Source organism: Osmerus eperlanus, unplaced genomic scaffold (assembly GCF_963692335.1).
Source record: "Osmerus eperlanus unplaced genomic scaffold, fOsmEpe2.1 SCAFFOLD_366, whole genome shotgun sequence".
Classification (NCBI taxonomy): Eukaryota; Metazoa; Chordata; class Actinopteri; order Osmeriformes; family Osmeridae; genus Osmerus; species Osmerus eperlanus.
The window spans coordinates 3,598-28,274 of NW_026911465.1; the positions used below are offsets into that span (position 1 = coordinate 3,598).

Below are 24,677 nucleotides of genomic sequence, written 5' to 3' on the forward strand. Positions count from 1 at the left end.
AGTTTGTTTTGGGTCATTGTCTTGCTGCATGATGCAGTTCCTCCGAATTCGTTTGGACCCATTTCTCTGTAAATTGGCAGACATAATGTTTATACAGACCTCTGAATTAATGCTGCTGCTACCATCATGAATTTCATCTTCGATAAAGATTAGTGAGCCCAATCCAAAAGCAGCCATGCAAGCCCAAGCCATGACACTTCCTCCACTGTGCTTCACAGATGAGCTTTCATGAAAACATACAAGCTCATCTGTGACGCGCAGTGGATCTGCTGTGCTTCACAGCTTATCTGTGAAGAACAGCATATCCCTTCTTTCTGCACAGTTTGGCCTTTCCATCACATTGGTAGAGGTTAATCATGGTGTCATCAGTCCATAAAACTTTATTCCACTTTGCTTTTGGCTCATCTCTCCAATTCTTACTACTGATGAGTGGTTTGCATCTTGTGGTATACCCTCTATATTGCTGCTCTCTGAGTCTTCTTCGAACAGCTGATTGAGATACCTTCACCCCTGCCCTTTGGACATTGTTTGTGATGTCACTGACTGATGTTTTGAGGTTTTTCTTCACAGCTCTCACAATGTTTCTGTTATCAACTGCTGTTGTTTTCCTCGGTCGACCTGTTCAAAGTCTGTTTCTCAGTACACCAGCCATTTCTTTATTTTTCAGGACATTCCAAGTTGTTGTACAAGCTATCTCCAATGCTTGTGCAATGGATTTCCCCTCTTTTCTAAGCTTCAAAATGGCTTGCTTTTCTCACAAAGACAGCTCTCTGGCCTTCATGTTGGTTAATCTTTTCTAACAGAATGCAGTTTTCAAAGGCAAAAACCAAGGATAAACCCAAGATTAGAAATTCGAAACTATTTATTGTTTAACCAATCAATCCAACAGGACACATTCGGGAAACAAGAAACAGCTGTCAGTCACATGTTCCAATATCTTTGCTCAAAAAAAAAAAAAGCTAGATAAACATAGCAGGAAATAAAAGCTGACATTCGGATGTCATCTCATATGTATATCTTTGGACCTCAAACTCAATTGTCTTCAGTGTACAGCACAAACAAAGGAACTGACCTTGCTGTTCTAATACTTTTGGAGAGGACTGTATATTGCTGCATAGAAACCAGATTCCCAATAAAATATTTGTAAGGCAAGAGCAGAAAATATATCTTCTTGACTTTCCATCCAACAATAGCTTTATTCATTGATTGCTGAACTTGACATTATCTCTGGAGTTCTAAAATATGTGGAAACATTTACTTCACTAGATATTTGACCCGTTGGTGCTGTGAGTTTCATCTTTGACAATGTTTCTTGATTAATACTGTTGTATTTTAAAGTTCAGATTCCAACCTACTTTTGTGACTTATCACCTAATAAGTCATTGTCTGATTTGTGTTTAACGTTTCTATGAAGTATTATGGCACATTCATATGAAGTAATAATTTATCAATAACTGAAAAGATCTTTTATCTTTTCCCAGTTTGGATGTTTATATAATGTTTTTGTAGCGGTTAGTAAAACATCTGGTGGTAATCTGAGTTTCATTCACCTGTACATTTTGTATTGAATTTCATTGTCCTAAAATTATAGCAATGCATATATTCTACATGTTTGATGGCTTATTATAAATAAATGACATGAGCACCAAACCCACAAGACTTTCCTGCTTCATGTAATTTCCAAAATATTACTCAAAAACTAGAGTAATACAAATTGAATATTATAGAGGCTACAAAATCAAGGATAAACTGTCACATTTATTTTGCTTGGCCTATTCATTTTCATCTTGATACAAGCATGAAAACATGCACACAATGAAAAAGCGTTCTTGCTAAAATTAGTTGTTGAGACCAGACAAAACCCCATATGAGAATAAGTGAATAAGTTTATCCAGTAGTAAGCAGTTTTGTAGTTCTACCTTATGACTGAATGGGTAACATACATATGCTAGGGAGTTTGTTTGAGTGATCAAACCAGCTGGTTTATTAAACCCTGTTGGTGCAACAAATTCCCCATAACATGAGCTAAACGGTACTGGGTTAATGTGTGGGAGTAGGATCAGGCATGCAGACTGTTTGGGAGGGTGAACGCCTTTTAGCAGCTGCCACAGTTCCTCCTGGACCATGCAGGGTTCGCCTGGTCAGTACATGTGGGGCAGCCTGTAGTTCGGTGTTTCGTACCCCGGTGTAGCCACAATAAGATCCACACAGCCGTTGGGCCCTTGAGCAAGGCCCTTAACCCTGCATTGCTCCAGGGGAGGATTGTCTCTTGTTAAGTCTAATCAACTGTATGTCACTCTGGATAAGAGCATCTGCCAAATGCCATCAATGTGAATGTGCTAATCTACAGACATGCTCACTTGAGAAACTGTTTATTTTTCTGACTGGATGGACTGACATATCATAGCAGCTTCAGATGCTGTACTTTCTATTTTCAACTGCTCCATTTCCATTTTTTAAATGTGACTTTTTACATTTTGAAATATGTTTCTTTACATTTTCAAATTCTGTAAAGAGATTTGCTTTGAAGCAGTAGTGCTATGATACTCAAACCTCTCCATCAGCAAATGGGCAATTTAATATGAATCATCATCACACTTTACATAATTCCCAATTTTATAAAACTACTTATATCCCATTTATTTATTTATGGAATAAAGTAAGACAAGAGCAAGACAGATTTCTACAAAGACATGAATGTCATGAAGACATGAGTGCTGATGAATGCTTCTAAGAAAGCCAAAGACCTCTAAAATACAGTCATTTGTCTCCCTCTAGTGCCTGCTTAAGGAATAAGTGCACTTGGTCCGCAGATGACCTGCTGTCTGGAGGCAGTCCGTTGTCTTATCAAATACATCAACATGTTGTTTTCCAGATGTAGCCTTGATTCACGTTCAAACTGAATATTTTGCTCACGGAACACTGGTATCCCACCCAGAGAATTGCAACTCATACAATTGTCCATACACTCAGCTGCTTCATTTTCGATACTTTGGGTTTTTTTCCCCAATTTTCCCCATTTCCCGAACCACAATTCTGACCAACGAGAGAACAGTTTGCTCGCACGTGCCATGTGTTTCCAAGTTATGGTTCGCTGTCCAAAGGGAAAAGTCCAACATTGTAACCATGATTCGGAACAAAGCAAACAATAGGTGCGAAAACGCCCTTAGTCTCTCTACCCACCCATGTTCTGCTCAAACCAAGAAAAGTTGGACAAAGCAGCGCACAGTTTGTTTTTGTTTGTTTGATGACGCTATGATAAACAACCAATGATGATGATGATAAACAACAAAATTGATGATAAAATTATATTTTGGAGGATATGCACTGAAAGCATTGACTCAGACTGCTGTATAAAAAACAAATGTAGGGTAGGGGAACACTCAACCTTCACTGAAGGACAGCGGTAAGGAGAGTGAGCAGAAATCCCTACACAAATGAAGTCCTATCTTCAATCACCAGACACAGCCTTCTCTAATGTGGTACAACCACACCTACTTTGTGGATTTTGCGTGTACAGTCCCCTCCATAAATATTGGGACATCGACACAATTCTCCTCTTTTTGGCTCTATACACCACCACAATGGATTTGAAATGAAATTAACAAGATGTGCTTTAACTGCAGACTTTCAGCTTTAATTTGAGGGTCTTTAAATCCAAATCAGGTGAACAGTGTAGGAACAGTTTGTATATGTGCCTCCCACTTTTTATGGGACCAAAAGTAATGGGACAAACTAACAATCATAAATCAAACTTTCACTTTTTAATACTTGGTTGCAAATCCTTTGCAGTCAATTACAGCCTGATGTCTGGAACGCATAGACATTACCAGACGTTGGGTTTCATCCCTGGTGATGCTCTGCCAGGCCTCTACTGCAACTGTCTTCAGTTCCTGCTTGTTTTTGGGGCATTTTCCCTTCAGTTTTGTCTTCAGCAATTGAAATGCATGTTCAATTGGATTCAGGTCAGGTGATTGACTTGGCCTTTGCATAACATTCCACTTTTTTGCCTTAAAAAGCTCTTTGGTTGCTTTCGCAGTATGCTTCGGGTCATTGTCCATCTGCACTGTGAAGCGCCGTCCAATGAGTTTTGAAGCATTTGGCTGAATATGAGCAGATAATATTGCCCGAAACACTTCAGAATTCATCCTGCTGCTTTTGTCAGCAGTCACATCATCAATAAATACAAAGGAACCAGTTCCATTGGCAGCCATACATGCCCACGCCATGACACTACCACCACCATGCTTCACTGATGAGGTGGTATGTTTTGGATCATGAGCAGTTCCTTTCCTTCTCCATACCCTTCTCTCCCCATCATTCTGGTACAAGTTGATCTTTGTCTCATCTGTCCATAGGATGTTACGACCTGTTTTGTCCCCGACCTCCGTGTTTACCTTATTCCGCCTGTCTGATTCTGACCCATAGTATTTCGACCCGTTTCTGCTTTTTAAATTTTGTTTTTGTTTTTTGTTTTTTTTTGATTAGCCCGTTTCTTTTCGACCCTTCGCCTGTGACCGCTACTACTCTTCGGATTACCATTGATACATCTGTTTGTGGGAAGTCTGACCCATTGCCTGGACTTTGTATTACGAACTGCCTGATCCTTGCTGTATCTGTTTGCTGGCTATTGAACCTCACCTGTCTGACCTGCAACTTTATAATAAAGACTTTTATTATAAATAATAATAATAATAATAATAATACATCAAATTTATATAGCGCTTTTCATGGTACCCAAAGACGCTTAGATACTAAATACTACGCCTTGGTCTCGCATCTGGGTCACCTGTTCTGAGTGCCTGACGTGTTACCTTCATTATAAGGCTCAAATATGTTTCACGGTTGCAGACAGATTATTTTGGCCAAAAATGGCTCTTTTAAAGGTTTAAAGGTTGCAGACCCCTGCCTTATACCCTCACATTTGCCACTTGCTGGTGGTTGTGTGAAAAGTTACGGTTTATGGGTAATCTTGCTACAAATCACTGCTCCATCTGTTACAGGCCGAAATGCAACGTGGCCCCTACTTTGGGAACCTCGCAAGTACATTTTCCCTGCCAGCAAAATTCTTACTGCAAAAGCAAACCGGCAAATGAAACACAAAACCACCCCCCCAAAAAGAAATGTCAAAAACATGTATGGGCTTTTGCAGGGAAATATTTGCTATGAATAGGTTTGAAATGTCAGTGCCTTCGCTGCATCACTGTTTCTTAGGTGTTATTATTTGTCCTAGCAGCTTGAAAGGAAAAATGTACTGCAAGAGTTTCCTTGGAGTACTCTTAACAGTGTTGTAGTAAAATAAATACAATGTGTTCAGTGTTGTCGTGCTTTTTCAGTCCAGAAATCAGTGGTTCTGACAGTGGTTTGATATGTCAGTGCAAGGATGGACAACAATTTAAATAACTTTACATTACATTACATTAATGGCATTTGGCAGATGCTCTTATCCAGAGCAACGTACAACGAAGTGCATACCCATAACCAGGGATAAGTGCACTGAAAGACCCTAGAGGAAAGTACAATTTCAACTGCTACCTGCACAAGAAAGATAAGGACGAGTGCCTATTTGTTAAAATTATTTTTATTTTTTATTTTATTTTTTTACAACCCGCAACATGTATGATGTATGAACATACCCCTTAACTAGCTAAACACTGCTTACCTAGCCAAATCTAGCCAAACATCTATAGTAACTATAGCAAATAAATCTGATTACTCATTACTGATGCATTGAGTCCACTACTATATGAAAGGTGTCTTGTTCATTCTAAAACAATATTGTGATTTTACAAAAGAAAAAATAGCAAGCTTAAACAAACATCCAGGCACATGCACATACACACACACACACACACACACACACACACACAGTGTCATTTCCCAAAAGTACAAGTTATCCATTAACTACTGTTGACAGAATGCTAGACAGGAAAACTCACTGGCACACACTCGCACACATGTGTATGCGCATACACACACACAAACATAGTTAGGTATGTGTACATACAACATACATATTCATACACATACAATTATACACATACGCATATACATTCTGGGAGAAACACCACTATATTACATACAGATGCATGCACTGACAATATCTCAATTCCCAAAAACGTGGTATCATATCTTTTGTTGACAGAGGACTCTGGAAACGAGAATTGGCAGGTAATGTTGGCCAGAGTGTTCCAAGTATGACAAATCATACATGCAAGCTTGTGTAGTATAAAGGAAAAAGATGAAAGAAATTTTGCAGATGCCCTGGTCCAATAAAAGGTTAAATCCTAAAAGGGTTAGCCCTAAAAGATTTTTCAAAATAATATTTATTCTAACATTATAAGATTTTGCTGTACTGATTGCTAATTAGTTGGTTAACAGTTGTTTCTAACTAGCACAGTCATAGGTGTAGCTACAGTATATGGGATATATTGCTGTAAACATAACGCATGTTGAATGTTGGCCATCTTTTCAAAGATATATATATATATATATATTTTTTTTTTTAACCAATGAATGGTTGTAGAGAAGGGTTAAACAAAATTCGAAAGAGTAAGCCTGTTATGGAGAAGGGTGTGATTTCAAATGAATTCATGAAATATCCCACTTAACTTCCGGAACTTTTCACAGTAGTCAGAACATTGTGAAAGACCATGACAAAACCTTTTTATGGAGAACATGCAGTATGATTTTCTGAAAGGTCATCCTATTTTTGGGCATTAGTCAGAAAAAATAGCTGGAAGACCCGCCCTGTCTTCATCTGAGCAAATACATCGCTGAAATATTTCCAAACAAGTCATTTCGAGTAAGACCATTTTGCTGGGGGTGGGATCTTAAAATTTAAATTGTGAAATAATCATATTGCTCAAGCCTACCACTATACAAATGTTTACAAAGGCTGCAGCAGATCAGTTGGTACTTCTGTGAATATGCCTTCATCATAACAGCAGGTCTGAGAACACTGGCAATTCTAATCAAGTGATTGGATCCACAGTTCAGTTGTGAGACCTTACTTAACAGGTAATTCTGTCTAATTTAAGTATAACTACAAGGGCTATTTTACTCTTGCCAGTTGTACCTTGCAATAGTGGTACTACAATTATGGCACTAATATAGTTGCCATTATGGAAAATGTACTAAAAGTTGTTTAAAGCTTGTAACTTTGACTAAAATTACTATGCTTCATGGAATACATGTAATATCTGTATATGTTTAAATCTGTGTTGTTGAACAGGCTTATCCATTTTGGTATTTGACTTGTAGTTGAACATTGACCGATGGATTTTTGTCATTTGCTCTGTTATTCCGGTTGTCTTGGTGTAAATACAAACGTCAATTTCTCTCCACTGGTGACAGTGCCTCATTTATCCACAGGTTTCAGCCTAACTAACACACATAAAGAAACAAAATGACGTGCACAATCTGGGGGAGTCTTGTAATAGTGGCTGTCCTGTCACATCTCTGTGCTGGTAAGTGCATCGATTCTGCGGCTGGATCTGGAGACCTCAGTAACCGAAGTGACATTCTTTTTTCAACCTGAGATTAAATTTCATAGCAATGTCCTGACAGTAAACTACATAAAGCAAGCATATGCATTCTGCTGGTTGTGTCCACTCTCAAAATAGCCACAGCATTTGGATTAAGAGAAGTGCATGAAGGACCTATGAATGAATGACCTATGAATATTCTAATATTTACAGTAACCTTCATATGGAGTTTGAGAAACAGCACAGGAACACTTTATGATGAAATTATACTTTTATTATAAAATTATACTTATATTTTATTATACATGAGATATTAGAGAATAAGTTAAAGAGAAATAAAATGTATTATTATGATTTTTATCATGATTAATGATGATATTGTGATGATGGCAGAATATCACCAAATTCTGCAATTGTTTTACCACTTCCGAGCATCCAGAGGAAATGTACCAAAATGTAATGTTGAATATCTCAGCCATTGATTGGTCTATGGAAATATTTCAGTGAATCTCTGCTTTACAATGGTACTAAGCATAAGCATCTGTCCAAAACAACCGTGACATTATTACACAAAATATTTGCACGTGTCATCACCGCGGCCATATTGTTTGTTCTGAAAATGACACGGCACATAGAGGTCACAGATTTTTGTGCACATCGGTCTAGTCATGCTGGAGCAGCTGTTGAGGTTCTTGAGGAAACTTACCTTATGTACTAAGTTCATTGCTCTAGGGCAAACAAGGTGAGGGGCATGGTCTTTGAAAATTTTTTGGTTAAATCACCCATTATAGAGCCACCATGTGGACAGATCGAATGCTTTATACAAGCAAATGATGCAAAGCCTCCAGAGCTAGTCCGGCAGACAACTCGAGGGCACCGCCCCCTCACATGATACTTACGTCGAATGGGAGGGGCTAAATAAAGCACCACCTTCCTGCTCTGCCATGCTATGCTGTCTGCTAGCTGCGGTTGCATCTTCCCTGCTGCAGTCATACAAAAGCTGCCCTGCTGCCTGGCTCATTCTAAACGCTAAAGCCATAGCGCAGCCTGGCTTCTTCCTGCTGCACTGCCTGTTTTGATTACATTAATGGCATTTGGCAGAGGCTCTTATCCAGAGCGACGTACAACAAAGTGCATACCCATAACCAGGGATAAGTGCGTTGAAAGACCTTAGAGGGAAGTACAATTTCAACTGCTACCTGCACAACAAAGATAAATACCAGGGCCTATATACTTTGATATACTGCCATCACTCATATTGCATGCTATTGCCACATTTACTAGCTGCATTTGCTCAAATTATCTTGCTTATTCTTGCTTATTCCTAAAAAACCATATCAAAATCTTTGCACTCACACCACCACCCCAGCATCCACTGCTTCTCAGATCCCCATGTGGGTGGGGGGGGGGGTTGTCATCACTCCCTGTTTCGGCTGGCTTGCAACAGGCAGAGCCTTGACGCCAAAGTTTGCAGTTATTTTAATCTCAATAAATAATAATCAGTTGTCTCACTCTGAGACAAGATTAGATGAACTGATACAACTGTGAGTCTGGTGCCATACGGCAACAACCTGATCACGTGTGTCCTGGTTTCTCTCACTCTCTCATGTACAGGTGTTCCAGTTGACACAAATTGCGGGGCGGAGGGTTTGTCCATTACACTTGGCAATTATACTCTTTCAGATGGCCTGAATGTGAACAGTGTGGTGGTTTATGACTGTCCAGAGGGTTACTACCCCTACCCCTCAAGCCGACATTGTCAAAGGACGGGAAAATGGAGTCCTCCACCCAGTTTAAAACGCCCTGCACAAGTGCAAGCGTAAGTACTAGTGGCTAACACACCCAAGCACACTTTAGACAACATAAATGCATGTATTTAATCCCTACAGAATATGCTTCATGTCTCTATTTTAGATTATAATTTGTACATGTATTAATGAACCATGAATGTGCCGTTGATGATTTTTTTTTTTTTGCTTACTGATTATCAAGCAAAATCAATCAAATAATTTTATATAGCACATTTTACAATTTGTCACAGTCATTGTGCTTTGCATTATACAGTACCCATGCTGAAAGCATCATAAAGCAATAACCGCAAAAATTATCACATTCCACACAACTCCTATAGTTAACTATAGTTAATTTATGTATTTTCTATACTATTGATTTAAAAAAATGCATAACATTCACCTCCACATACATCCAGCCTGAGGGATTGTGTTCAACATGTAACCAGAATTTCAGCATGCAAAAATTTACACTTGGAAAACGCAAAGGTTTTGCACAAGATTTTTGTTTTCAATGGAATATTTTATGATTGCATAGACACAAATGTAACTCTATACTGGCGCTGCCCGGATAGATTCCTCCAGGTTGCCTATATAGTATTTATTCCTAGTTCCTAGTATAGATGCAGTGTAAATATAATGACCACCCAGGTGATTAAGACTGAAGTCTGAATTTTAATGATTTAATGATCATTCTAATTACCACTCAATTTATTATTGATTTTGAGAGGAAAATCATCCATACATTCCCAGTGTTTACATAGTTCATTAAAGTTTCAATTTAAACCCAGAGCAAGGCTAGATTTAACCATATACACTTTGCCCCCTTGTGGTTGAGTATTCATATTTATAGAATACAAAAAACTGCAACCACATATAATAAAACCACATATAATAAAACCACAAAACGGTGATGCCAGGTTGACAAAAGCAGTTTAGATGATTTTCTCTCTCTCTCTCTTTCTCTCAGGAGTCACATGTCCCGATCCCTTGGTTTTTGAAAATGGGGAAGTCTTACCAATTCAAATGATATACTATGTCACCAACCAGACCACCTATAAGTGTTTTGATGGTTACAATCAATTTGGATCTACAACACGTGTCTGCCAATTAAACGGCAAGTGGAATGGATCCACACCCATCTGCGACAGAGGCTGTAAGTGAGCTTTTATCAACCATTTGTGTACTTCTCTGTCATGGTGTCTCACAAAGGGGTGCATTCAATCTACCTACTATGGTGCTTTGAGCAAGTAACATTTTTTGTTCACAATTGTTGTTCATTTCAGTTCAAACATAGTGGTTAGAAAGATAATGCCAAGATAATGTTCTCCACAGTTGTTTGACTCTGAGCATTATGAAGACTCAACGTCTGCCTCTTTCTTTCCCCTCTCCTTATCTCTCCCTGCTGTCCCTTTTCATCTTCATCAATGTCCTCATGCCTTCTATTCCCTTTCTTTATCTGTCTCTATTTCCCTCTTCCTCTGTGTCACTTTTCTTTCTCCCGTTCTGTCTCTCCTCCCCTCCCCATAAGCACAGCCGATCACTGTCATGACCCCGGAGTCCCTCCAGGTGCCAGGAGAACGGGACTCCATTTTGGAATTGACGATACGGTGACTTATCGCTGTGATGACGGTCTGACTCTGGTGGGCTCCAATGAGCGTATGTGCCAGGAGAGCGGGGAGTGGACAGGGGTTGAGCCAGCCTGCTACTGTAAGACATCGAGAAAAGAAAATAAATAAACCTGAAATAAATCAGTCTCTCTACTATTACTCTGACATTTCACATTCTTAAAATAAAGCTGTGATCCTAACTGACCTATGACATGGAATATTTACTTGGATTAAATGTCAAGAATTGTGAAAAACTGCTATGGTGTACGTAAACTTTTGAACTTTTGAACATTTTCTCTGTTCCTGTTTTCCTGTTTGCAGCTAAATTTGCGTATGACACCCTGGATGAGGTTGTAACATCTTTTTCCGCCTCCCTGAGAGACAGTCTGACATCAGAGGGAGATAGTGAGTGCCTGTAATCTCAGCAAAGGTACTGCTATGTTGCTGCCTGTCAAGCACTTGATCGTGTGTAACCATATAAATATTTTCCAGGTCAAAGTCAGTATGAAAAGAAAATACGACTGAACAAAGCAGGGAACCTCCATATCTACATTGCTCTGGACTTCTCTGACAGCATTAAGAAGGATGACTTTCGTTTGTCCAAAAAATACGCACTGAAGCTTATAGAAAAGGTATGACAGACATTCTGAATATTGAGCTCTCGCCCTGGCAACCCAGCTATGGGAGCGCTCTCCTCTGCCATTCTGTGTATTGAACAGGCAACTTCAATGACCTTTTCTGAATGTGACATCCAGGAAAATGATCAAAACGTATGATGCTTCTCTCTCCTCTATTTTCTGTCTGTATAGATATCTTTTTTTGAAATCACCCCCAAGTATGAAATCCTAGCATTTGCCACCGATACAATGGAGATCATAAACATAGCTAATCCTAACTATGACGATGTCAACATTATAACAGAACTGGAAAACTTTAAGTATGAAGGTAAGGTAAAGTATTGTGTTAAATGTGTTGTTTTTATACGTCGGTTTTATTTTTTGGGAAATAAATAAAATTTGAACGCTTTAACCCCCACAATAAACATAGTATATAGCGATACTGTAATTACTGGGGTATTTGTTGTTGTTGTGTTTTATATGTGTGTGTGTGTGTGTGTGTGTGTATGTATTACACCTAGGTGAAAAGATTTAGTCCAGAAGTTATGCTGGGACAACATACTTGTTACTGACAAATACTGTCTTCGGTTATAATTTGTGCAACTTGGTGCAGTTGGATGATGGGAACTTATTAGCCATATGGCAACCTAGAGGGAGCTAGGTTTGAGTGTGCTGATCAGTGTTTTGACCCTCTGAACAGGCAAAGGGGACAAGTCAGGGACCAACATTGCTAAAGCCTTTGAATTTATTTTTGGGAAGATGAGTTTCATGGAAGCCCAAAATAAAGAGGGATTCAAGGATATCCAGCATACCATCATCATGTTCACAGATGGTACGGCCTTTCTCAGTCTCATTCAGTATCACAACTTTCACTCACTGTATAGGAGGGGAAAAACCACTCTTTGCATGACGACAATCACTAAATGCCTGAATCATGTTTGCGCTTGCACCAAGACAGCATCATATACATTTTTTTTAATGGCAACTTTTTGACAACTTTACACCTACATTCATTCAATTAATTTAACTTTACAAATTACTTGTGATATTATGAATCTCTACATATTTCAGTAAAGATGATTGTGTTAATACAAAGCTTCTGGTTTTTTGTTTTGTTTGTTTTTTAGCAGTGCTTGACCATAATATTGATCACCTCTATCTTCCTGCAGGAATAGCCAATATGGGTGGGAGTGCAAAACACAAAGTAGATCAAATCAAGTCCAAGGTGAAAAAACGCAAACAACGCAGACAATCGAGAAGAATTTCTGGTTTGGACAGCAACACTTATTTCTTTATTCAGTATCCTTCTTGGTAACATGTTTCAATATGGACTTCTGTCTCCTGCATATTTTATATTTTTATTTTAATAATACCCTCACCTTCCCTGAAACTGTATTCAACTGCAAAAATTCTTCATCACTCCATTGCCTCAATCTCATTACATTACATTACATTAATGGCATTTGGCAGACGCTCTTATCCAGAGCGACGTACAACAAAGTGCATACCCATAACCAGGGATAAGTGCGCTGAAAGACCCTCAGTTATGAATATATAAGAATATATTAATACAAAATGGGTAGTATTCTACTGTATATACTGTATATATTTGTGTTAGAATCTCTTTTTTTTCTGGTATATTTATGAATATATTTTACATGTTGCTTCACTTGTTTGTTTCAGCTGTTACAATAATCTATGAGCACAGCATACAGTATGTAGAGGTACACTCAGTGAGCACTTTATTATGTATTTATTAGATGTATTTAGTTTTACTTATTAAATCTTCTGCTGCTGGAGCCTGTTCATTTAGAGGTTTGATGCGTTGTGTGTTCTGAGATGCTCTTCTGCATACCACTGTTATAAAGCGTGGTTATTTGTATTACTGTCACCTTCCTGTCAGCTTCGACCAGTCTGGCCCTGCTCATCTGGCCACTCTCATTAACAACGCGGTTTTGCCCACAGAACTGCTGCTCAATGGATGTTTTTTGCACCATTCTCTGCAAACTCTGTTGTGTGTGAAAATCAACAGAAGATCAGCAGTTTCTGAGATACTCAAACAACCTTGTCTGGCACCAACAATCATTCCACGGTCAAAGTCACTTAGATCACATTTCTTCCCCATTCTGATTTTTGGTCTGAACAACAGCTGAACCTCTTGACCATGTCTGTATGCTTTTATGCATTTAGTTGCTGCCACATGATTGGCTGATTAAATATTGGCATTAACAAGCTGGTGTAGAGGTCTACCTAATAAAGTGCTTGCTAAGTGTAAAGTATGTGTATGGTTCCCAATATAGAGATATGGCCGTCTCACACATTGTTTTTCTCTGCTTCCCCCTTTCTATTCAGATATCTATGTGTTTGGCATTGCGTAGAGGTTAATTCAGAAGAGATTAACAAGCTTGTGTCACAGAAGCCCCCTGAGAAACATTTTTTTAAACTGCAGAACACAGACTCAATGGACAGCATGCTTGATAAAATGATTGGTAAGATAGGAAAAAAGGTCATCATAACAAAAGTATTTGATGACTAGAACATGCCTTTCAGCCAATTTATCTATATTACAAAACAAACCAAATACCCCTTCCGATAATAAAATGATGATGAGTAATTTAATTGATTTAATAATGATTGAGATTTCACATTGTTACTGGATATACTGATCAGTATTCTGAAGTAAGGGTTGTAGTTCTTGGGGTCTATGCATTTCAACCTTCCCGGTATACAAACTGTAGTGATGACCTAGCTTTGCTTTCAGCCCAACTATCATAGGAGTTAATGCTGGTTTATACTCCCATCGCTCGACTGGAATTCCAGAATTTTCATGAACGTTCTAACGTCGCCCGACATTGACTATGGTCGTTGTTTCATTTTAAATATATTTCATTTATGAAGTATGAACCAAATGTCACTGCGATATGCTGGTTGCAGTAACGGTCACCTGACGGTATAAAACAGCCTTTACAATGTGAGCTTGCAGTACTCTGTGTCTGTGTTGCACTGTGCCCACTTTGCTGTGTGTACAGTATGCTGCCAGTGTGTACACTTCTTTGTACTGATTAGTCTCTTGCTGTGTGCAGATGAAAGTGACAGTGTGGGTCTTTGTGGAGTGTACAGGAATTATCAAAATACCGATGATCCCAAAATTTCCACAATTTCTAAGCGTTGGAAGTACCCCTGGATGGCAAAGATAGAAGTCACGGTGAGCATTTCTGACTTATAAATTATTCAAAGCTGCACTGTTTTATCAACTGTTTAGCGCAAAACAAAACCAAACCAAATAATTTGACAAAAGCATAGTTTGTTTTACCCACTTAGGTTTATACCAGCTGAATTTTAATGCAAACCTAACTTTACTCAGTATTCCCTTCAAAACATGTGCTGTGCTATAATTTATTATTATTGTGGAGAAAAATTGAATAGACAGGACGGTGAAATTGGTGAAGTGCTTTACTCTTTTCATGGATTTGCTGAACCCAGCGGGACGATGGAACATCGGACTGCCAAGGAGCTTTGGTCAGTTCCCGCTTTGTCCTGACAGCTGCCCACTGCTTCAGATTGATGACCAACCAAATTTAGTCATTGTCAAAATTGAAGATGGCAATTCGGGTGCAGGTACAAGTTCCAAATGCACACACCAATGATTTTACTATGTCAAACCATATCAGCAACCAAACACTTTTTATATCAATATTCTCTTTACACTGATAATGAAGTAGGCCTACTGTACAGCACACCCACTATTTAATTTTAGATTTGGAACAAACAAGGTAATGCCTGCACTATGACAGCTAAATCTCTGTAGGCTTGCTTCATCCTCAGTCATTTTCTTTCCTTCAGAGAGGGCAGTAGAAATGTTCAAATCTCACCCAAACTACAACAGCATGGCAAAGAGGAACAAAGGAATACCGGAGTTTTACGACTATGATGTTGCTCTTATCCAACTGAAAGTCGATGTGAAACCATCGGCACAAGCCAGGTGAGAACATTCAACCAGGTCTCCTGGTGTGGCCACAAACGATCCCCTCAGTCCTGACTTCTAAGGCAGCAGATGTCTATTGGGGCAGCCTGTAGCCTAGTGGCTAAGGTGCATGACCGGGGCCCAGAAGGTTGGTGCCTCAAGCCCCGGTGTAGCCTCAATAAGATTTGGGCAACTGTTAGGCCCTTGAACTGAGCCCTCAACCTTGCAAAACTCCAGGGTGTATTGTCCCCTGCTTAGTCCAATCAACTGTAAGTTGGATAAAAGCATCAGCTAGATAACTGTAAATGTAAAGTCCATTGTATAGGTCTGAGCCACCTAAACATCTGCTGCAGAAGGTACTAAAGTGGTGGCTGGTGAGCTGAAAATAAATGGGTAGAAAAATTTGTTTCAAACTGATTATTTGTATCAACCATTACTTTTCCTTTTGCTTGATCTTGATCTGAATAATCATTTGGTGACCAAGGAGTGTTGTGTGGAAGTCAGTGCTTATGTCAATTTCTGTTTGTTCTTTCTAATTCAGGCCAATGTGTATTCCCTGCACAGCGGAAACGAATCGGGCACTGAAGTTACATGATAAGGCGACATGCGAAGAACACAGTGAGGTCACAGTATATGTGGGTGTTCCAGACGTGCGTTCAAGAGGGTGACTGTTAGCTAACGTTAGCTAATGTTCGCCAACATATTCAAACTTTTTCTTAGCTTAATAGTTTGAAAAGGTTGTGTGGGAAAACGGCGAGAGAACCAAAGTTGACAATCATTTGGCTGTTATAATACACTTTAGTAATGTATTGTTCTTACCTTTAAAAATAAATCACCAGCAAGCAACAAATCAGTTAGCTGGCATTGTTCGATCTCAGTCAAATCAATTTCAAAAAGCCGTTGGTGACAAACTAAATGGAAAGTTTGTTTAAAAATCGTTTAACTGTTTGCTGCAAACATAGTTTGCCGTGAACGTTCGCTGTCTTGAACGCACGACTGGCCTGGGTCAATTTAAATTGAAATGATAATTCAAAGCAGTGTTACTATTCTTATCTTATTGACCATGAATTACAATTATATGAAACATGAGATTTTGTTATTGTTGAAATTGAATTCAATGGATTGACCCCAACACATGCATGCACGCACACAGCTACACAGAGAAATACAGGCACATGGCTTCAAATTGTGTTGCATTCTTGTCTGCGTAGGGGACATTCTGTTGAAGAAGGATATTGAACCAGCCAATTTCCTGTCTGCTGCTAAATTAGCATGGAAAGATGTCACCATCAAGCTGAACAAGAAAGTTAGTCCACATGCTTGTATATTCCAACGTGTGTGTCTGTTTATATGTGCATATATAGTAGTGTGCAAAACATTTGTGCACCCCTGGTCAAAAAGCCTTTTACAATTAATATCTATGTAAACAAGAGTGATGGCACTGGCAATCACATCACACTCCAACAAAAATATGGTAACGCTAGCATACAGATATCGTGGCTTGCCTGAGCGATATGAGGACAGCTCTGACTTCACCGAGTTATGGCACGGCTCCACTGCAGCCATAGCCTCCCACTTTATAATTTGTATGGAGTTAAATGAGAAAAAACAAGCAGCACGTCATGGTTCTCAGCTCTTTTCCAAGTCGTTTCCAGGCACTGCCTTTTTTGCACCGCTAGGTCATATTTTTTGCCAATTTGATAATTTCAGGCTATCAGGTAGTCAGTACCCTTGTGCTGACTACTGATTCCAGTTGTTTGCTGCATGTGGTCTGATTACCGATGAAGGTCAGCTGCATGTCCTTCTATTTAAGTCCCATGTATTGTTTCACTTCTTTAGCACTGTTAGACTTTTAATTTGTTTGTGCCCTAATGTGAAGTGTGGACAGACTAGTATAATTTACCCGTGGTGTTGATGGCAGAGGGAGCTGAATTTGCAGCATTCGTCATCATCTTAGGGGAATGAGTATGGTCCTCCTCATCTGCATGTTCACGTTTTGTTTTTAGTGCACAAATGGCAGGATTCCTTTGGGAATGGAGACCCTGTCAGAATCTTCCTCTGTATAGGCCAAGTGTTAGAGTGGGAGTTTATTTCACCCTGTGCTGCATGCTTGCTCTCAGATACTGTTTGTCCGCCAAGTTTATCTTTTGCTAATGGCTACCTTTGGTTAAGTAAGGAGCGGTAGGCTGAGTTTAAGGTGGATGGTGGAAGTACTGAGGCCCGCTTGAAATGAAGATGATTGGCTGGGACTTCCCGTGACTTGGGGCCAGTATGAGGGAGAGGATGATGTTCTCCCTGTTTGTATATGGAACTTTCTCTTGGCGCTGCAGTGTGTCGTTTTGCCGTGCTGTTTCCATGGCTGACAGCCGCTTTACATTTGTTTCTTTATTGCGAGGTGTTTTTTTTGTCACTTTATTCAAAACTCAGTGTTTTCATTCTCGTCATTGTTTAGTGTCAGTTATTGTACGTATTGCATTAAGGCTATACACCATTCTCGAAGATAACATTCCAATGAGAATTTTCACCTTCAGTACCCGGGAATCTAGGGAGGAGGTCTTTGTGGTGGGTTGTATTGTTAGATTACTTCCACATGGTTCTCTCTGCAGGGATGGTTATGTGTTTCGTTTCCTTCTTAGTGCAGGTCTGTTTTATTTGTAACACTAGGTTAAATATGTGAGTTTGGAGCGTCGCTTTTCCCGGTAGGCGCGTTGTGAATCACTGATTTCTATATGGGAGATTTTCGTGGCTTGGGTCTCCCTTACTGGCGGTGGAGTCGTGAAGCACATTGTAATATTAATATTAATGCATGTTTGCTGTTAGCGTGGCTTTTCACTAAGTCTAAATGCACGGTGTTTGGAGGTCGACCCGCTCAGTTGCAGAGCTCTGTGACTCTCGGTGGCCAGGGGTTTCTGTGTTTGATACTTCCAATGTATAAATAATCCTGCTTTGTCAGTGAATTAGATTGTTAAGGTTGTTTCATGTATTCTAGCTTCGGTATAAGCATCCTGCTTCGATTGTTGAAGTAGAGTTAATGTTTTTTGTGTGTATGTGAGGATGAGGGTTAGTGTTCCTGCTTTGTCAGTGGAATTAGAGGGTTAATGTGTTTCATGGGTTTTGTTGAAGTTTGATCAAATGCTCTTTTTAAAGTAATCCTGCTTCGTCAGTGAATTAGATTGTTAAGGTTGTTTCATGTATTCTAGTGTTAGGGCCAGTATTCCTGCTGTGGAATCAGAGATGGGATGTCTTGTATGTCTTTCATTATGACGTTACCTTTCTGGTGCTAGGGCAGGCTATAACACAGTTGGGAGCTTGGGTAGGCGTCTCCCTTGCGCTATTGGCGTACCTATATTCTAGTTGTCTCGTCTTATGACTATCATAATCTGTAGGAAGTAGGTTGAGTTTCCTGCCATTCATTAAACTTCTCGACCGTTTGGATAGGTTGATTGATTGGTTAGCTAATTACCAGGGAGTTATTTAATCCCTTTCTTGTGTCCCCCTTCCTCCTCTGGGGTATATCCCTTGCCCCCAGAAAATATCAATGGTTATCTCACATCTTGTGGGTAAATTTTAGAACCCAACTCGGTCGCATTTGGTCCTCCGACCCCACTCCCTTACAAGAACAACTACATTTCTCATTTAAATTAATTCACTATATGGGAATGAACATCTGTCAACCATCGAGAAATGAACCTCAGCGATTTTTAACGTGATGCGTGGCTACAGCGGAGCCGTTATCAGAGGTAGAATTGTGTGAGCGAGAGAGACAAGGGGTCCAGGAGGGCATCTCAGCAACGATTCAGTAAATATCTTGCTAACAAGCAGTATAAAAAACTTGGCTGTGGATACTTCTTCCAATTAATCTTCCTATTGCTGCAGAAGAAGTTTGTAAGTACTGCAAGATGTAGCAAGGGTTTGATCAAAGTTATTATTGGCAGTGATGCAAACTCCGTGTTCGGTTGTCCATGTTCCTCCGCTCATTTAACTCTGTAAATCCCGGTCCGAAATAGAAAAGCTTGTCCTCTAACTCGGCGAAGTCAAAGCTGTCTCATATTGCTTAGGCTAGCCAAGGTAGGTTCCATGATACTTGTATGCTAATGCTAACATTAGGATGTTAACATTGGGAGTGTCATGTGATCACCTGGATGAGTGGTCATCCATAAACAAGTCTCTGCGTTCAAGGGTGGAATTTCAGCGTCCGTTACCTTCTGGGAAACACAGACTGGATAACTTTTGCCCCATATTTAGGAAACTGCTAAATTGACAGTGATTTTATGCACACACACATGATTAAAGCATAACAGTGCTCCTTTAAACATGACATGCTTCTTTTAAAAAAAGTAAAGCAAGATTACTTTTTCTTTTTTCTTTTTTACAGTTTCAAAATAATAAAAAAAGGAAAAAGACCCTGTGCAAACTTTTGAGAGCCCTGCCAGTTAGTACTTTGTAACTCTTCCTCAGGCAACTAAAACAGCTTATAAATGCTTCCTGTAGCCAGCTAAGAGTCTTTCAATTACATTTTTCCCCATTCTTCCTGCAGAACATTTCCAGTTCTGAAATATTCTTCGGCCTCCTTGCATGTATGGCATTTTTGAGATCTCTCCACAGATTTTCAATAATATTCTGGGGACTGTGGTTACTATTCCAAAACCTTCATCCATCTTTCCTGGAGGTACTTCATGGTTGATTTCAAGGTATGCTTTGGAGCATTGTCATGCTGGAATACCCTACCACTCTTCAACTTCAATGTCTGGACTGACCTTTGAATATTAGCCCTAGAATTTCTTGATATATTTGTTCGAATCCATTTTTCCTTCCCACTCGCACAATATGTGCCCCCAGCTGCCACGCAACCCCAAAGCATAATGGATCCACCTCCATGCTTCACAGTTGGCAAGGTGTTCTTCTCTATAAAGGCTTCACCCTTTTTTCTCAAACATACCTTCTTTGGTGGTGGCCAAAAAGTTCAATTTTGGTTTCGTCAGTCCAAAGCACATTGCTCAAAAGGCTTCAGGCTTCTCAATGTTTTCTTTTGCATACTTCAGACGTTTAATTTTGTGCTGAGGTCTTTCTTTTTGGCACCTCTACCATGTAGGTCTTTGTTGTGTAAAATATCCAGCCATCCATTATATTTATCCCGCTTATCCTGAACAGGGTCGCAGGGGGCTGGAGCCTATCCTAGCATACATTGGGCGAAAGGTAGGAATATACCCTGGACAGGTCGCCAGTCCATCACAGGGCACACACACCATTCACTCACACACTCATTGTCGTCCTGTAAACAGCTAGACCTGTGTTTCTAGTTTGCAGCTCTTTTGCAATGGACGTGTGGGTTCTTCTGAGCATTCTCACCAGGTCTCGGGCCATCTTTATTGGTCTTCCAGACCCTTGCCTTGACTGTTCCATTTATCTTCCATTTTCTAATAATATTTCTGACAGTGGAAATAGGTAGTTTGAAACATTGAAACAGTTGTTGTAGCCTTCTCCTTCTTGGTGGAAATTAACCATCTTCTTTCTGAAATCCTTGGACAACAGTTTAGCGTAACCCATGGTTGTTAGCACTAGACAGAACAGCCACTGCAGTTGGATACATTAAAAGGCATGGCGTTACTTCAGAATAAAAAGTTTAGCCCTGGAATTATACTCACCTGACTCATTGAAGCCCTCCTGAGTAAATCACCTGGGCCTGGGCCTTTTAGAAAGTAACAAATAATAATCCAAAAGGGTTCCAAAACTATGAACAGGGCCATTTTCCTTTTTTATAATTTATAAAAGGTAAAAAATGAAAATAAAAAGCAATCTTGCTTTACAATTTGCGGAAAGGTCACGTTTAACTCTGTATCATTTAGAGTTCAGGTTTGCTTTCAATCATATACAGATTAATTGTAACAGACAATTAAAGCAGGGGTGCCCACATTTTTGCAGCCCACTGTATTGGTATTAGTCATATAGCAATGACTATGAAGAATTCATATTTTGGTTTGAGTGTGATTACAGTTGCTTGTATGGAGTTCTGGTATTGGCATGGAGTTAAAGGACATGGCACTTAAAGGACAGTCCATTGCCTATAAATGGAAATTGAGCTAATTTAGAATGTGATTGCTTGGCAAATACAAATTAGCAGGCTTGGGTGACAAAGTATCATGTTGGGAATGTGTTATCATTTTGCTGACATGTCTACCTGTACCCTTCTCTACTACAGAGGCACAACTGTATTAAAGATATTAAGGAGACTGTGAATGTGGCAGACCCAACAGAGATGGTTACTGAGAACTTCTTGTGTACAGGGGGGAACGAGGATAATGTAGATCATGTCTCCTGCAAAGGTAACATAGCTGGTGGTCAATGGAGAAGTAATGACAGGTTGACAAATTGCCTGGCATTGTGTTTGGCTTCTTTATAAAACAGCATGAGTTACAATTTTTTTTGTAATTATTTGACAGGTTTTCTCTGTTGTTCAATAAGGATGGTGGCTGGTTAGACCCAGTTTAGCGTGTGTGGCTGTGTCTGCATATAAATATCAATGTATCCCTGTCTATGTTTGCATACAGGTGACTCTGGCGGACCTTTATTTGTGCAGCGGAACAACCGACTCATCCAAGTAAGTGTTCAGAGTGACTGCTTTTCCACTCTACTCCCCTTACAAAATACATCTACCAATGAATAATTTGTAACTTGTTAATGCAAATATTTAATAAGCTAATCATGTGGCAGCAACTAAATATATATGCTCAAGAGGTTCAGCTGTTGTTCAGATCAAATAAGAGAATGGGGAAGAAATGTGTTCTAAGTGACTTGGAATGATTGTTGGTGGCAGACAGGGTGGTTTGAGTATCTCAGAAACTGCTCACCTCCTGGGATTTTCACCCACAACAGTCTCTAGAGTTTTGCCGAGAACGGTGCGAAAAAACAAAAAACATCCAGAGAGCAGCAGTTCTGTGGGAAAAAACATGTTATTAATGAGAGAAGTCAGAGGAGAAGGGCCAGACTGGTCGAAGCTGACAGGAAGGTGACAGTAACGCAAATAACCACACATTACAACAGGGGTATGCAGAAGAGTATCTCTGAGTACACAACGAAACAGCAGCAGAAAACTTAATAAGTCTAAAAAGCAGGGGTTTTAAATTAGTTTTCAATTAGTAATTTACAAATGATTGAGTTGCAGTTATTTTGAGTTATAAATCATAAATTGAGGGTCCAGATTGAAGTGTGATAGTTTGACCGTGTTGCTTCACCTGTGACACTTCAGCCTTTTAGCCTTGTGAGGTAATCGTAATGGTAATGGAAGTTAATGCAGATCTCAAATTCTGTTCCATATTTGCAACTCTTTCTTTTAGGTTGGAGTAGTCAGCTTTGGGGTCAAGAATTTGTGCACAGCTTCTTCGGAAGATCTACCAGAATCAGATGCAACATCCAGAGATTTCCACATAAATCTCTTTTCAGTTCTGCCCTTCCTCAAGAAGTACCTGGGTGATGGAACCATCTCTGCTCCAATTACGTTCATTGACTAGAGAGGTTTTGAACAAGAATCTGCTGAACACTAATGGAGAACGTACCAGTCCAGTTGGAATCATATTTACTCTGTCAGAGTTGCTATAGCCACAAATTTGTAAGTAAATATAAAATAATGATTTGAGGGTATTCCAGTAGCAACAAAGAACATTTGGTATGTGTTCAAACTAACTATCTGCCATCAGAAAGCTCAGATAAGGTGTCTGTCACATTTAAGCTCTTTGCTGCAACCACAAAGATCACTGCAAAAAAAGCTCAGTACTGCACTATATATACAGATCTGTAACCGGGCAAGAACACTCTAGAAAAAAAATTGCATAATGGCTTATCAAATGGGTCCCCTTATTACTGTATGATATGCAATGCAAGAAATTAGGTCAGAGTCTGACATTAATTCGCAATGTAGAATGTTTGTGAGAGACGTTGCTATGTGAGTCCCAAATATGCATGGACACAGACAAGGACTACAGGAAACAACATTTTGGTTTGTTTTGAAAATTAAGGCTATGGCATTGGTTTTGGTTATTAAATATCAATATATTCCCCTGTTCTTTGTTTCATGCTTTGGAAACATATTATCTAAACCATAATATTGTTATGAGAGGGCTCTAGGGTCCTTGACTCTTTTTTTTCTTAGTCATGATTAGTCATATAGAACTAAATATTGTATTTATGGTTGTTTAAAATCTGGGTGTAATTCCAAGTTCTGAGTGATAAAACCAATAAACTAACAAGAAGCGCAATATATCAAAACTAGATGGCAGATACTGTAGAACACTGTGATGATCAGGTCTCGATATTATATTGCTTTTTTTTTTTTTTACAGTTTTACACCTTGAGGACCATAGTCAGTCAGTCCAAAACCAGGCAGAGATCAAAAACCAGAAAATCAAAAAAATCTGGGCACAGAAAAACAGGAAAACTGGGTCACAGAATAAGGCTAGAACTGGTAGAAAGGAATACAAGGGGAGACTCGGAAAACTGGAATAGACGATTGTTATACAAATGCCAACCATTTTAGGAACTAGCCGCAAGAAACTGGACAGGTTTCAATAGAACACTGAAGAACAGACAACGAGAAACAGATGAGTGACAAGACAGAATCACAGGAAGGAAATACATATAAGGAGTGTGAGGCGGAGACATTAAATGAACTGGTGAAATTAATTAATTAGTTCCTGAAACAGAAAACAGACTATGGTGGTCACAGAGGGTAACAAGAAGCAAAAATGTGAGAGACTTAGACAGAAAATGGAGAACAGAGAACCACAGATGGCAAAAAGGGCACAGACGTGACAGAACCCCCCTCCCAATGACTGGACGGTCACCCAAATAATACCATGGGGAGGCGGAACAGGGAGGGTGGGTGGAAATAAGGGAAAGTACAGGTGACCGCATGGTCTCAGACAGGCCTGGGCTTCAGACGGACAGGGGGCTTTAGACCTGGACCTGGAGGGGCAGCCAAGATCAGAGGCGTGCAGGAAAGTCCGAAATCTAGTGGCATAGTCTGACACAGAACACAGTAAGTAATGATGTTTTCAGGTTCCAACTGAGGTTCATGAAACTTTTCTCTCATCCATTGAGGGGCCCTTACTGGACTGTTTTATGTAATCATTTGTTGTGGGTACTTCACCCGAGAATCAATTTCAATTAAAGACTGGGAGGCCCCTATCTTTGTTAGTGCTGCACACATTCATATC

General features: G+C 39.5%; 1 protein-coding gene across 1 annotated transcript; it reads left to right on the forward strand.

Moving 5' to 3' along the window:
• Window positions 1–9,101: 9,101 nt before the first annotated feature.
• On the forward strand, window positions 9,102–22,976 carry LOC134016123 (complement factor B-like; the record flags this gene model as incomplete). Its single annotated transcript, XM_062455533.1, is given in 20 exon segments — window positions 9,102–9,292; window positions 9,294–9,306; window positions 10,248–10,433; window positions 10,814–10,987; window positions 11,209–11,296; window positions 11,387–11,519; window positions 11,697–11,832; window positions 12,205–12,336; window positions 12,674–12,772; window positions 13,857–13,879; window positions 13,882–13,993; window positions 14,588–14,709; window positions 14,988–15,060; window positions 15,063–15,122; window positions 15,348–15,486; window positions 16,010–16,086; window positions 16,680–16,774; window positions 21,668–21,791; window positions 22,017–22,066; window positions 22,803–22,976. Coding segments are annotated over 20 exon segments (2,201 nt in total), but the record flags the coding sequence as incomplete, so codon positions are not given.
• Window positions 22,977–24,677: the final 1,701 nt, after the last annotated feature.